This window comes from Poecilia latipinna, unplaced genomic scaffold, assembly GCF_001443285.1.
Source record: "Poecilia latipinna isolate Pla-1442-1.1 unplaced genomic scaffold, P_latipinna-1.0 Scaffold637, whole genome shotgun sequence".
NCBI classification, from domain to species: Eukaryota; Metazoa; Chordata; class Actinopteri; order Cyprinodontiformes; family Poeciliidae; genus Poecilia; species Poecilia latipinna.
In genome coordinates this window covers 224,191-237,274 of record NW_015113253.1, presented here as the reverse complement: position 1 = coordinate 237,274, position 13,084 = coordinate 224,191, and the positions used below count along the sequence as shown (strand labels likewise).

Sequence of the window (13,084 nt, the reverse complement as noted above, 5' to 3'; positions counted from 1 at the left end):
CTGGCTCTTAACTTAATGCTGTTAATGGAAAGTTCAGTGGAAGGAAAAAAATTAACTGAAAAAGTCCAAAAACAAGAGGGATAACCATGGCATTCGAGGGACTTTCTTAACACTGCAGGTGGAGTCACTTAACCTGTTATTCACGAGAGGACCCAAATTTGGGTCCTCTCGTGACAGAGGTGTCAAACTCCAGTCCTCAAGGGCCTCTGTCCTGCAACTTTTAGATGTGCCTCTGCTGCACCACACCTGAAAAGAATAATTAGGTCATTAGCAAGGCGCAGGAGAGCCGATCTACACAGGGAGGAGGTAATTAAGCCATTTCATTCCACTGTTTTTTACCTGTGGCACATCTAAACACTGCAGGACAGCGGCCCTTGAGGACTGGAGTTTGACACCCCTGTCATTGTGAATGACAACCTGTGAACAACAGGTTAAAGAAAAAATTCACTTCATTTCCAAGTCAAGATCTTGAGAAAAAGTACAGAGACACACAGAATACAAGTAGTTTAAGCTCCACTGTGAAGGTTTCACAGTCAGAAATGACTTGGAGAAGCCAAATCCTCTGTTATAGAGGTTGTACATTATGGTTCCTTAATTTGAGAATTACAGATATGAAATATCCTTTCCTGGCCTAAACCTCATAGAAAATCTGTGGAATATTGAGAAGAGGAAGACACCAGACCGAACAGCACAGGCTGACATGAAGGCTGCTGTTAAAGCAACCTATGCTTCCGTAACACCTCAGCTCCACTGTAGGCTGACTAATCTTCATGATATACCGGGTCAGTGTAGTAGTTCATGCAAAAGAAGCCCTAACCAAGTATTAAGCTCACTTTCTATACCTTGTATCACTATGTTTTTTAGTAGGCTGATATTTCTACATAAACATCCATTTTATAATTCTTATAACTCAAATTTGCAGAACTGACTTTGTATTTTTTTTATTTTTTTATCAGATGTGAGCTACAATTATCAAAATTAACAGAAATAAATGGATTAAGTTTGTGTGTGATATGTTTAAAATATGATTTTTACTTTTTTCAGTCTAAATGTTAAAGGACATTATTATTACTTTAGATGTACCTGTATGTAATGAAATAAAAAAAAGAAAATACTCAATTTTACAAGAAAGAACAGTATGATCATTATATTACTATATCTTTATCTAAAAAAGATACTTTAGCAGATGTCATTGTATTGGTAGATAATTTTAAAGTAAATGAAGCTGAAAGAGTAAGAGTAGTGCTTATAATTATGTTTAGTCAGTTTACAGTCAATGGGTGTGGACGAAGAAACCTGATAGATTTTAATCCGATCACCATTTTGCATTTTGCTGAGTAAATATATTAGGCAAATATATGCAGAGGACACATTTGCAATAGGTCAGCATCAGGTAGTAATTTTTGACCTTTTGACATACTGAACACATTATAAATGCATTCTATCATTGCATGACTGTTCTTGAATTTGACTCAAATGCTTTTTAAAAAAAAAAATAATGCATCCGAGTTGGAAACTCAAAACAGACGATCACTTACAAGGTTCTGTTGTAATGAAACACACAACTAGCTAGTCCTTTCAGTCGGTACAACTAATTATATCAAAACAGCCTTATTTTCTCATCACAAAGAAACTTGTAAAATAAAAGGGGTTTGAATCATGCTCCAAGTTGGCTCTAATTTAGAAAAATATCAATTAATTATTCTGAGTCAATATACCAACTGGATTTGAAATCAGGTTTGACTCCAGGAAAATTGGCAGGACAGTATCTGCCTTCTTCACATGGACAAGTATACAGAATAGCCTCCAAATATAATGTATTACTCATTTGAGCGTTTGGAGAAAAAAACTGTTTAAAGGAACACACCCAAGGGTAGTGCTGCCCGCTGGGTGTTCATGTGGCAGCTGGCAACTTTGCCTTAAGTATAATCCTACTGTGTCACCTGTCTTGAAATCTGCAGTGATGTTTGTTGTACAAACCATTTAAAAGTCCATCTGTTAAATACAGAAAGACTGCCCTCTGGTGGTGAATGTATGAATCTTTTTGCCAAACTGTGCTGTGTTTGTGCTCCGTTTTTGTATCTCCTTAAAACTTGAATATATTTAGAATTTTATGACAGACCAACAAAGAACACGTTGTCAAAGCATAATAAGAGGAAAAGTTCCAATAAAGACACTGGCATCTGAATTGTAACATGGCAAAAATATTAAGAGCATGAATACTTTTGCAAAAAAATAAAAAATAAAAAAAATACAAATTTGAAACAGTATGGTGGCATTTATAAAGTATTTATTATTGCTTCCATGATTCATCTTCATCACAATCTTTACAGGGGAATGAACAAAATGTTTGATTTAAGAACTACCAAGTGCTTCACATCATGGTTTTGGAGCAACACATTCAGTCACATGGCAGCACAAAATAAGCAAATGTAATGTAAATCAACATCACTAATAATATATTATTCATCTTAAAAATTTCAGTCAACTAGAAAACTTTGTGAAAAACAATAGTTTTGATGATCAAAAAGGTCAAATTCAAACTATTTCCATAGCTTAATAATACATGAAACAGGAGTGCAGATTGTCTCTAAAACATAGACATTAAGTAATTATGCTTAGCAAGAAAAAAAAGACATGCAGATACATTTACCTCTCCACTTAGAATAAAAAACTGAAATGTTTTAACAGCATCATAGTTATCCTTACAGTAACTACAGAAAAAAAAAAAAAACTGAAATGTAAACCGTTCGAAATTTCTGCTACTTCTAGGTCGGAGAACTTTCCCTTAGCTTCAAAGCACATTGTAACAATCACAACCTGGCCCACAGCTGCTGCGTGACGGTTTGTAGGAGTCAGTAATGCCACACATGAAATTCAACGCAGAAACAACTGGTCCCAGTCAAACTACGGGTGGGTGGAATGGACGTCAGACCCGAGGTTTAATTATACAAAAAAATATATATTTAAGACTTTTAAGCACCACAGCAACATTTAATGGAATTGCTGTGTACTAGGAAGCATATTTGTATACTGCAGCTGCATAGAGGGAAACCTAAGAGCTATAAAGGTCTGCAGATGACTATAAAAGTATAAAAATGTCAAAGCATGTGTCCTGCACTACTTTCAGAAATGTTTCATACTTCTAGTTCATTCTGAGGCATTTAATCTCAAAAGCATATTTGGAAGAAAAGACTAAAGCTGACTTCAAAACCTTCTTAATACAAGCTTCTAAAGTTACTCCTCTGGATCTAAGGCACTGGGCTGTTGCCCCTCTGGAGACCTTTGTGGTGCATCGTTAGGCTGAGCCACAGGGAAACCTCGGAGCTTTTCCTGGAGACTACCTACAGCCAGCCTCATCTGATCTTCAGCTCCCTGGAGAGACTTCAGCTCCATGGTATAAAAGATGTACAGCAGGAAGGTGGTCAGCAGGATGGCGAAGCACAGAGCGGCCAGCAGGTAGAAGGAGATACGAGGAAAAGGCTGTTCCGCTCCCAGAGCGAAGCAGGGAACTGCTGCGATGGCCAGCTCCAGGACCAGGAGCGCTAAGCCCATCACTCCAGTACGTGCAGCAGTGTAGCGCATCCTCTCAGCGCAGTGCAAGCCCACTTTGACCTCTGTGCGTGCCTCGGTTAAAGTGTCAACCAGCTCAGCTAGCTTTTCTGAACAAGGAGAGAGAAAATGGACAAAGACGTTGTCAAAAAACACTCATCAAACACCTTATTTGATACATCTTGCAAGAGAAGCATTGACAAGAGAGGCCCTTCAAGGGGAATCTATGAAGCGACACTACTTAAGTTATCTTGCGTTTATGGTAGTGATACCTGCGGGAGTGTCGTGAGTCTTACCACTTCCAGCCTGAGCTGGAATGTGGGACTCTAGCCGTAACTCTGCAGTGAGAGCCTCATGGTCGGAATATGGGAGGGGATGGCCAGGAACGGAGCCTTTGGTGGTGGACATGAAATCGCAATAAATCTTGGTTGTGGAGGAACCCTGAAAAGACAAAGTGAGTTGAATGTAAAATATTCAAGTGAACAAGTAGGATTTCAAAAACAAAAAATCTGCATTTATCAGCTTTAAGTTTTCACAAACCTTGAACAAGATGTAGTCAATCCGAATCCCCTTCTCAAAGGGAATGAGTTCGTTTTTACTGATAAACAGGTTGTCTGCTATTAAAGTCATACCATTTTCACATCCCTAAAAAAAAGAAACATGTTTGTAAAATCTTAATAACCACGAAGAAACAAATAGTTTTTACATGCAAGTGAAGTGCCCCTTAATTTAGTTTCCTGAACTTAATTTCATGCAAGTCACTTTGCATGACTCAGATCTTAAAACATAAAACTACAATGATGATGTGAAACTTAGTCCATCTGTTTCACAACAGCTATGAGCAGCATGCAAAAGAAGCTCATGTCAAACATTTATGTTGAAATAAAGCTTTTTGACCTACAACTCTGAAGTGGGGACTTGCTTAAAGTCTGTTTGATTAATTTGAGATTCTATGATAGCAGATTTATCTATAGTGTAAAAAATCTCAAACTCTATATCAGCTAAAAAACTGCTAACTTGTTTCTAAAAGAACATTTTAATGCAGTTTTCTCTATTTTCTTCATATGAACAGACTAATTTTTCAGTGCAGCTGTCTTTTTGCTACCTACATCAAATTTAGCAGTTTCTATATAAGAATCTTTCAGTCCAGTGTAAGACATCAGCAGCCTGCAGCCCAGGTCTTGAGGATGCATGTTGAGGTCACCTCCCACAATGACTACGTCGGCTCCAGTGGACGTATGACTTAACAAAAAAAAACAACAAAAAAAAAATACAAAAAAAATTATTTAATGATGCAATGATGGAAGTTGCTTTGGTTCTTGTGTCGGTGATTGAAATTAAACTCATGGAATACTATGTTACTACTAAAAGCTAGCTGGTGGAGATAGCAATGCAAATGGTATGTAAATACGTTGCAGTGTAAACACACAGTAGATCACAGAGGCTGCACTGAAGCAAAGACACACTACCGGATGAACTGCTGCAGCTCCCAGGCCTGAACCACTCTGTGGGACAGATAAGAGTCCTTCTCTCTGCTGTACTCTGCATGCAGCTATCAATACACAGACACAAATGACTTTTTAAGATTTACATAAAATCTAGAAGAAAAAAAAAAAAGGGTTTTATAAAAGCTTACGTGTGTGACATAGACGTTTGCGGTCAGGCCAGCAATGTTCAATATGGCCATCCCCACAGCTTTACCTCCAAACCAGTCCCCATGGTGAGCCTGCAAATAAGACAGAATATATGAAATTTATTAAATAACAGATAGAAGAAAATAACTGAAAAATGTGGCAGTACTACTAAACGTTATAGTACTTTTACCTCAACCAACATCAAAAAGTATGCTTAACACAATGATTTTCATATTCAAGCAGCATCAGAGGCACAGCGAATGAGCTAGGCAAATTTAAAAGGCTAAGCATTCCTGGGCTTTATGGGGATTTTATAATTTAACCTTAGTGGACTCAACTACAAAGATAAAAAGAAAAATCTAGTCTATTCAACATTTGCCCGTTGTTCTGTGTCTAAAGGTCGCTACAAACTGAGACAAAAATCTCCGACAGTAATTAGTGTAAAGGATGATGATGGTTCTTGACCCAAAGCCATAGCAAATACTATTGGCAATTAAATTTATATAGCACATTTATTTATGAGTAAATGCAATTACTTTACTCAAAAATAGAATTCAGACATCCAGAAATGGCAGAAAATATTACTAATTGCGGTTTACATAAACACTTTGCAAGACACTTTAATTTACTACCAACATGCTACTCACACTTCAAGGATTAAAATCCCTTATAATAAATTTAAGTGATTGCTCTAAACACATGCTATTACTGTAGCTAGAAGTCATCATTTTTATTTGTTGTATCACATACACATTAATAAAAAAAATAGATATGGTTGGATGAAAGTATGGGCGCATATATGCATTTTTATCTCTTGTATCAACGGAAATTCAGTTAATGTGCAAGAAAAGGTAAACTTTCACAAACCTCTATAATGGGAAGAACTTACCATGTAAGGGTAACCGTTCAGAGAGTAGCGATAAAGAAACGTGTCATGGATTCTGTGTTTGGCAAAAATGGCCAGTCCACTTCCTATGACTCCGCTGCAAAGAAGAAAAAAAAAGGCAGGACATAATCAGTTCTACATTTACTTTTTATTTTTAGCTACAACACAAATACAACATAAAAAGTTAAATTTTGTTATACTAGGCACAAGTGATTATCCATTTAAGCTTGTGCTTTCATATGCTATAATAGGACTAAAACTAAAACAGCCTTGGGGTGAGGGGCAGGGGAGGGCAAAAGACAAAAGATTAAGTAGCAAAGATTAGTCCTTCATGAGGGTTTTCAGCTCCATTTTCAAACAACTCACTGCCACGCATGTCTATTTTTCTGACACTCCACTTGCAATGGTCTTTTGAAGATATAAGCTAGCACCACCCAGTTAAGAAGGAAACACATCCAGCGTTCACGAGGATTCCTTTGGGAGCAGGAGATCACAGATATTACCTTTTGAAGTAATGTGAGTGAGGATGAGTAGAGGCAAGCTTCACTTTCAAATACAGAAAGTCCTTCTCACTCCACACCTAAAAAAAAAAAAAAAGCAAAAAAACATGTAAACTTTCAAAATCAAGTTTCTAATAAATCATTTATATCTGTGTCAGTTTAAATGAATGCTTTAAGCATACACAACCTTACAAAATGATGGGCTGATAAAGTCAATCAACTTTAAGTCATTGTGCAACAGCTTTCACTTACCTCTTGCAGTAAGACAATATCATGTTGCTCCTTGCACAACATTTCTCCAATCATCTGATAGCGCTGAGAACAGTGTTTGCTTAGATAGTGGATCCCCCTTTTGCACAGAGAGTTTGAACAGACATTGTTTTTATTGTGCAAAGCTGTACATGCACACATATGTAAAACATTGTATTTGGAAGATCTCCAAACCACAGGCACTAACCAGCAGTTCAGAGAAAAGACTCGCACACTGACACAGTCTGCGTTGGCCATGCTGAAGAGTCAGTGGAACAGTGGAGGTGATGATGGCGTTTCTGGTCGGGAGTAGCTAAGATCAGATGCAATGGCCGACGTAGATCCTAATGGGTCACATGAAAGATTATTGATGAGTTTAATTATACCAAGCTCCTTTGTTGTTTTTATTGTCGGCATTTCATTGCACAAAATCATCCAATGCACATGTATAAATGGCATCAATAGGGTAGTTAAATTGGAGTCACTAGAAGAGTAAATACAACCTGGGTATTAAAGAAATTGCAGGATAACCAAAGAGTTATGTGCACTTATGTATACAAAAATAAAAACTTATGAATTTGGCTGAAAAGAAAAAAAAAAACAATAACAACCAAATAATAGACAACAGATACCAAAAGGAGAAACTGGGAAAATTGTGACTTGTGACCTGCACTGTAAGCACGAAAAGTGCAAGTCAAGCAAACTGCAACCTGACTTATAATTCCATGCTTCTGTTATTTTTAAGTGTTTTACATCCACCAGATTTGTTTTTTTAAGAACAAAAATATATATAGTTAATTAAATGACACATTTTAATTCTATGTATTGTGACCTATACATTTTAAGTAATAAAATGCTGAGATAACCTTTCTGCAATGTCAGTAGTACAGCTGATGAATGATCAATGTGTTAAAGTTCAGCTGACCCAGTCAGACAGCACATTTCTGCTGAGTTTTCTTTCCACATTTAAAAAAAAAAAAAAATACCCTTTTGCATTCATCTCTTTTGGAACAACACACTGCCCTGACCAGAGTGCTGACATGGCTCAGTTTAGAAAGAAAAGGGAGAAACTATGGTAATGTGAAAACAATCACGAGGCCAAAGGTAACGGAGTTTAGAAAGAGTTTATCACCTGCTGTTAGATTCCCCAGATCCACTACAAACAAGTTGGAAGTAAATTTTGAATTTTTTGTTATAAATTCCAAATTATTTAACAGTATCCTGTTATTACGAGATGCTTGAATACATTTGGATTTTACTTAATTATGAATAACTGTCACAAAAAAAAAACAAAAAGAAAAGCAGTCTCCAGTTATAGGTTGTAGTATTATCAATTGATTTTTACAGCAAATTATAACTGGTTAACTGATAAGACGTAATTTGCAAAAGCAGGTAGATGCATGAAAAACATCCAAGAACATATTGGTTACAATATCTGTTTAGGTTTTAGTGTAGGTGACTGATAAATTGACTAGAAATAAGTAAATCACAAACATCAACCTCTGTGATTCATTATTACAAATTATATTATACACCTGGAACAAATTTAAAAAGTAGGATTATAGGAAATCTATCTCCAGTTACTCGGATATGTTATATTCAGATGTCATACTGTAGTCTAACATGTCACCAAATAAAGTGTTACACCTGTAGGTGTTGGGACAGGACAGGTGACGCTTTGCCGAAAATAACTTTATTAACATGTTGATTTATATAACTCTTTAGTCGCATTTAGCAGCCTACTGGGTCATTTGTAAAAACATTATTGAAACAAGTAAAACACTCTATTATAAGTGGATCCGCTGGTTTATAAATGTCATCTTGCAGGTAACGCCAACCGTTAGCTTACAGCCACTAAACCCCTTAGCTGCTCTCTTTAGCTGTGGAACTTGCTCCGGTTTCTTCTGGCCTGGTACCAGTTTGTCCAATAACTTACCGTCAGTCTACTTCCCGTCGGCTGAATTGGAGTGTTGATTTGTCGTCGGAGTTATGAGATTATTTAGTTTTTTTGCTTTTGTCTTAGAATACTTCCTGCTAGCCTGTTAGCCGTCCGGTTAATGATCCACTAGGAGACACATAGCAGTAAGACCTGTGTATTTCAGGCCACTACTAACTCTTACATAGCGGTACTCAAACGTTGCCATTGATACGTGCCTTTCGCTCAAGCCGACGTCAAGTCAGCTGGTATATAAAAAAATAATGAGCTGACCTCCGATTGCAGTTGTTCTTTCCTAACTAAAGCTCGACATCAGTTCAAATTTAGTGGTACACTACGGACTAACTTTCAAATCATACATAAACCATGCAATATTGTACCTCAAAGCTGATAGCATTAAAGCAACCCTTACAACGTTTACGCAGTTTTATTTTGAGAGTATTACTTCCGGTTTGAGCTAATTTGTCGAAATGAGTTCTGGGAGTTGAAGTTCAGCACTACCTTGATGTACTTTATAATGGTAAGTTAAAGTGTTTCCTGATCTGTTACATTTCAAGTGGAATTTTATTTTATTTTTTATGACAATTATTTTTTTCTCAGCAACAAGCTTAGATATTTTCTGTACATTGATGTTAATGTCAGAATTTTGTGTGGGTAACTAGAAAGCCTGGATCTATGAACTAATGGTTCAGACTGGCGATATTAGTGTACTGGTGGATATATTTTTTTAGCACATTCTGAGTCCTTTAGTTCCAAAGAAGTATTGAATAGCCCCATCTAGCTGAGTATTGCTGCAGACAAGGACGTCCCTTTACGACCAGTACCTGTATGTCCTTGTTCTGATGACTACTTCCAGTGGGACAGCAGACTGTGTAACAAAGCTCAAATCACTTTAAGCTACTTTCTTCAACATGACCAGTGGATTATTGCACTCTAGTGTCGTCCACAATCACTTAGTCAATCAGTATTGTTAAGAGTATGATGGAAATGAGCAAAGTGGATGTACAGCTGACAAATGTGCAGTAACTCTGATATGCTATCATGTCATTAAGGACCAACAACGTTTCCAAAAAATAGTATTTAAATAAACAAAGAAAAATGTTCTGGGGTCAAAAAGGATTTCCAACACAAGCTTTACCTAAAAAAGTGGCCATTGAGTGTACATGTATTCACAATAGTACAGGCAGTAGTTTTTTTGTTTAATTATTTAATTGTTGGTTTCTGTTTAACCTTAATTTAAACTAGTATCTACTATTATATTTTCTTTCCTAAAAATGTACATTTTCCTGCCTTTCATTGCAGACTTCATAACCACACATTTTGTTGCTAATATTTTTGTTAAATTAAGAAGAACCACCATAGACAAAACAAATTAACATAAATTTAATGAGTTTTCTGGGGGAAAATGGCCCCAAAGGCACCATGCGTCTTGTGTTGTTAGATACATTTGTTGATTACATAGTCCAACCTCTACTTTTAAGTATAAAATTGCAATGCACAATTGTAACAAAGACAATAGTAAACCACCTTAAACCAAAGACAAAAAAAAAAAAAAAAAAAAAAAACTTCCCACACCATTCCGAATATGATACATTAGGTAACTCAGTATTATCAATACCAGAACAATCACACATTATTTTCAGTGTAACATACGGCAAACACTGAAAGTCAAAAGACAACAGGATCAAAACAAAAATTAATCTTGATGCAGGCAGAAAATGTCTGTATAAAAGATAAACCGTGAGACCTGCAAAAGGAGAAGTGTTATCTGTATTCATGCTGTGAAGTTTGACAACCAAAGCCACAGATATATTTTCAATTTTACTCTCTTGTAGCAATGTTTTCCAGTGGACCTCACAAAACTGATGCTTGCCTAGCAGGAATTGTGGAGTCAAGAGTTAATTCTGTCTCAAATAAAACTTATGCCAGAGTTTTAACACCTTTATCACATTGGAAAATTATCAACATGTCTTGAGAAACCCCACCCTGCCTTTTCGGTATTTCTCCTCCAACCCCATAAATAACAATCAATAGTCACACTCCACAGAGACAATAGTTCTGTTTCAAAATCATCATTTGAATTGATTTCATAATTATTTTGTATGTAAAAAAAACTAAAGAAAACTGAATTAAATATAAAACTGAACTTTTTATCAGTGAATACAGCCTCTCCACACACTACATGGAGAAGAGTGAAGCAAATAAACCAACTTCACAGCATACAATCTCTTTTTTAAACAAAAGAAACAGTGATTAACTTCTCCCCCTTTAACCATGGTCTCTGTGTTGAGTTACATGATCACAAATATCAACAAAAAGCCCCCCGAAAAATACTCCTATGTAACACATATTCCTTTAATATCCATTGACTCACAGTACAGAAAGAAACAATTCAATTATGCTACATAACTCAAGTCAGAAAATAAGCACTGTTGTTGCTGCAACCCCCCCCCATCATGATGTTTTTTTTTTTTTTTTAATTAAGTGCATCTTAGCACACGTTTTTAAACAGCAAGAAATACCTGGATTTCTGTCACAATTGCAATAATACAAGACCCTTGTGTCAAATGTCTGTAACAGATAGATTCTGGTAAGACCTGATTTTTTACTGTTAAGATGTAAAAACATACAAGCAGAACTACGATAACACAGCAACAATATCAGCATTCCCCAATTACACTTGGACTGTTAAACATTTTGCTTAGAATTTCTTTTTCATGTCATATTTTGTAGATAAGGCAGAATGAAAGTTATCCCATTCCTCTGTGTGCCCAAAGACAAAAACTGCCCTCACAGATGTTGATCAGACTCCAATATTTTTTGTAACAAAATACACCTGTATGAACATATTTTGTTCATTCAAAAACAAGAGGTAGTAAAAAAGGCAATCCAAAGTGGCAGGCAATGGTAAAACCTTTGGTTAAAAAAAGGCACTTGCTGTACTAACAAACCTAAACCAATTTCCCTCTGGTTTTACCCCCATTCTGTGGTCCAAATCTCTCCACTTTTCAGGCCAATAAGCACTTCTCTGACTAATACCACCAGAGTCTTTACAACCCCATAATCACATTCTCCATCCCTCAATTAAACATTTCAATCTTCATCAAACACAAAGTGACCCACTTCATCTTGTTTAATCACATAAAAATAGCTGGTTATCCACAGTTCTTCACAATTTTGTTTCATGTTGGCGAGTCTGTCTTTTGTCCTTGCACTCTTTCCTTAAAGCATAAAGTGTGTCCATGTTAATCCGGTCTAGCATTGTCAAAAGTTTCTGTTGTAGATTTCCTGGATGTTTGAGGTGGTCGCAGAGAGATTGCGTCACGCTTAGTCTGGCTTCTCCAGAACTATCTTGACGAGCTGTTAGTCTTTTATAAGTCTGTAGACGTGATACTGAGCTCCATGTTCACTATTGGAAACCTCAAAAACAAACGCTATACAGAGAAGGGTTTCCTGGGTATCACGGTTCGTCACCACCTGAACATAAACACACATTGGATTAGAATGATAGCAGCTTTTTTAAGGACTAATTTGAATTAAGTATTTTTTACCTGTAGGATCGTGAAGTTTTCAAGAACACTATTCATCATGTACTTTTCAGGTAAGTGTTTGAGTTTGTGGATAAAGTTGATCATGTATTCGCACATAGGAGAGCGGTGGATCCTGTAAACATACTTTCCTCCCTCCAGGTGGGCGTATTCTGTCTGGAGCATACAACAAAAACAGGAGAAAATAAGTGAGCGGTATCAAACACACGTTTGTGAAAATAGCTATGTAATTCACATCCGTACCTCGACTTTCTCTACAACCTGCTTCCCGAATGAGCAGACTTTAGTTGAAACTGTGATGGTCATGCTCTCCATGCTGCTGTACTGGCTGCTTACGCCATAGAATGAGCCGGGCCCATCCAGCATCCCGCTGCTGTTCAGGTCAGCCTTTAGAGAGCATAAACTTTAGTTATAACAAAAACTTTCATAAAACTAAAAATTAAGTCTAAAAGGAAACTAATTGAGAAATACCAGAATCTCACAAAGAGCCTGAAGATAAATTATATAGCAGACTGATTTCAAGCAGAAAATAAATATGGCGAATATTGCAAAACTCACTGCATCTAATAAAATATCATCTGAGTTATTATAATCGCCATGGTGTCATCAAAAGGTAATATGCTAAAGAACAACACTGTTTCAACTACATCACCTCCCACAATCATTGGCTCTCCTGGTAAGGATGTTTAAAAAGCTTAAATATACTAAAAAAAAAAAAAAAAAAAAAAAAAAAATTTTTTTTTTCAGACCCTCATTCCCAAAAAAAAAAAAAAAAACCC

The 13,084-nt window shown here is 36.4% G+C and overlaps 2 protein-coding genes across 11 annotated transcripts in view; both read right to left on the bottom strand.

The window, feature by feature from the left end:
* Window positions 1–2,704: 2,704 nt before the first annotated feature.
* On the bottom strand, window positions 2,705–9,184 carry smpd2b (sphingomyelin phosphodiesterase 2b). The gene is made up of 11 exons (XM_015043532.1): window positions 8,758–9,184; window positions 7,030–7,165; window positions 6,825–6,921; window positions 6,576–6,652; window positions 6,076–6,169; window positions 5,189–5,278; window positions 5,022–5,104; window positions 4,662–4,794; window positions 4,093–4,197; window positions 3,825–3,993; window positions 2,705–3,662 (listed from the first exon to the last, which is right to left on the bottom strand). Exons 2-11 carry the CDS (start codon window positions 7,077–7,079, stop codon window positions 3,238–3,240), a joined length of 1,323 nt encoding a protein of 440 aa, XP_014899018.1. The 5' UTR covers window positions 7,080–7,165; window positions 8,758–9,184; the 3' UTR covers window positions 2,705–3,237.
* A 1,215-nt stretch (window positions 9,185–10,399) lies between these two features.
* tead3b (TEA domain family member 3 b) overlaps window positions 10,400–13,084 on the bottom strand; it is a 36,615-nt gene continuing 33,930 nt past the window's right edge. For all 10 annotated transcript variants that reach the window (XM_015043520.1, XM_015043522.1, XM_015043524.1 and 7 more), the window contains 3 exons: window positions 12,549–12,692; window positions 12,309–12,461; window positions 10,400–12,234 (listed from right to left, as the gene is read on the bottom strand). In XM_015043520.1, coding sequence (XP_014899006.1) covers window positions 12,121–12,234; window positions 12,309–12,461; window positions 12,549–12,692 — 411 coding nt within the window. In that variant the 3' untranslated portion in view covers window positions 10,400–12,120. The remainder of the gene's footprint in view (window positions 12,235–12,308; window positions 12,462–12,548; window positions 12,693–13,084) is intronic.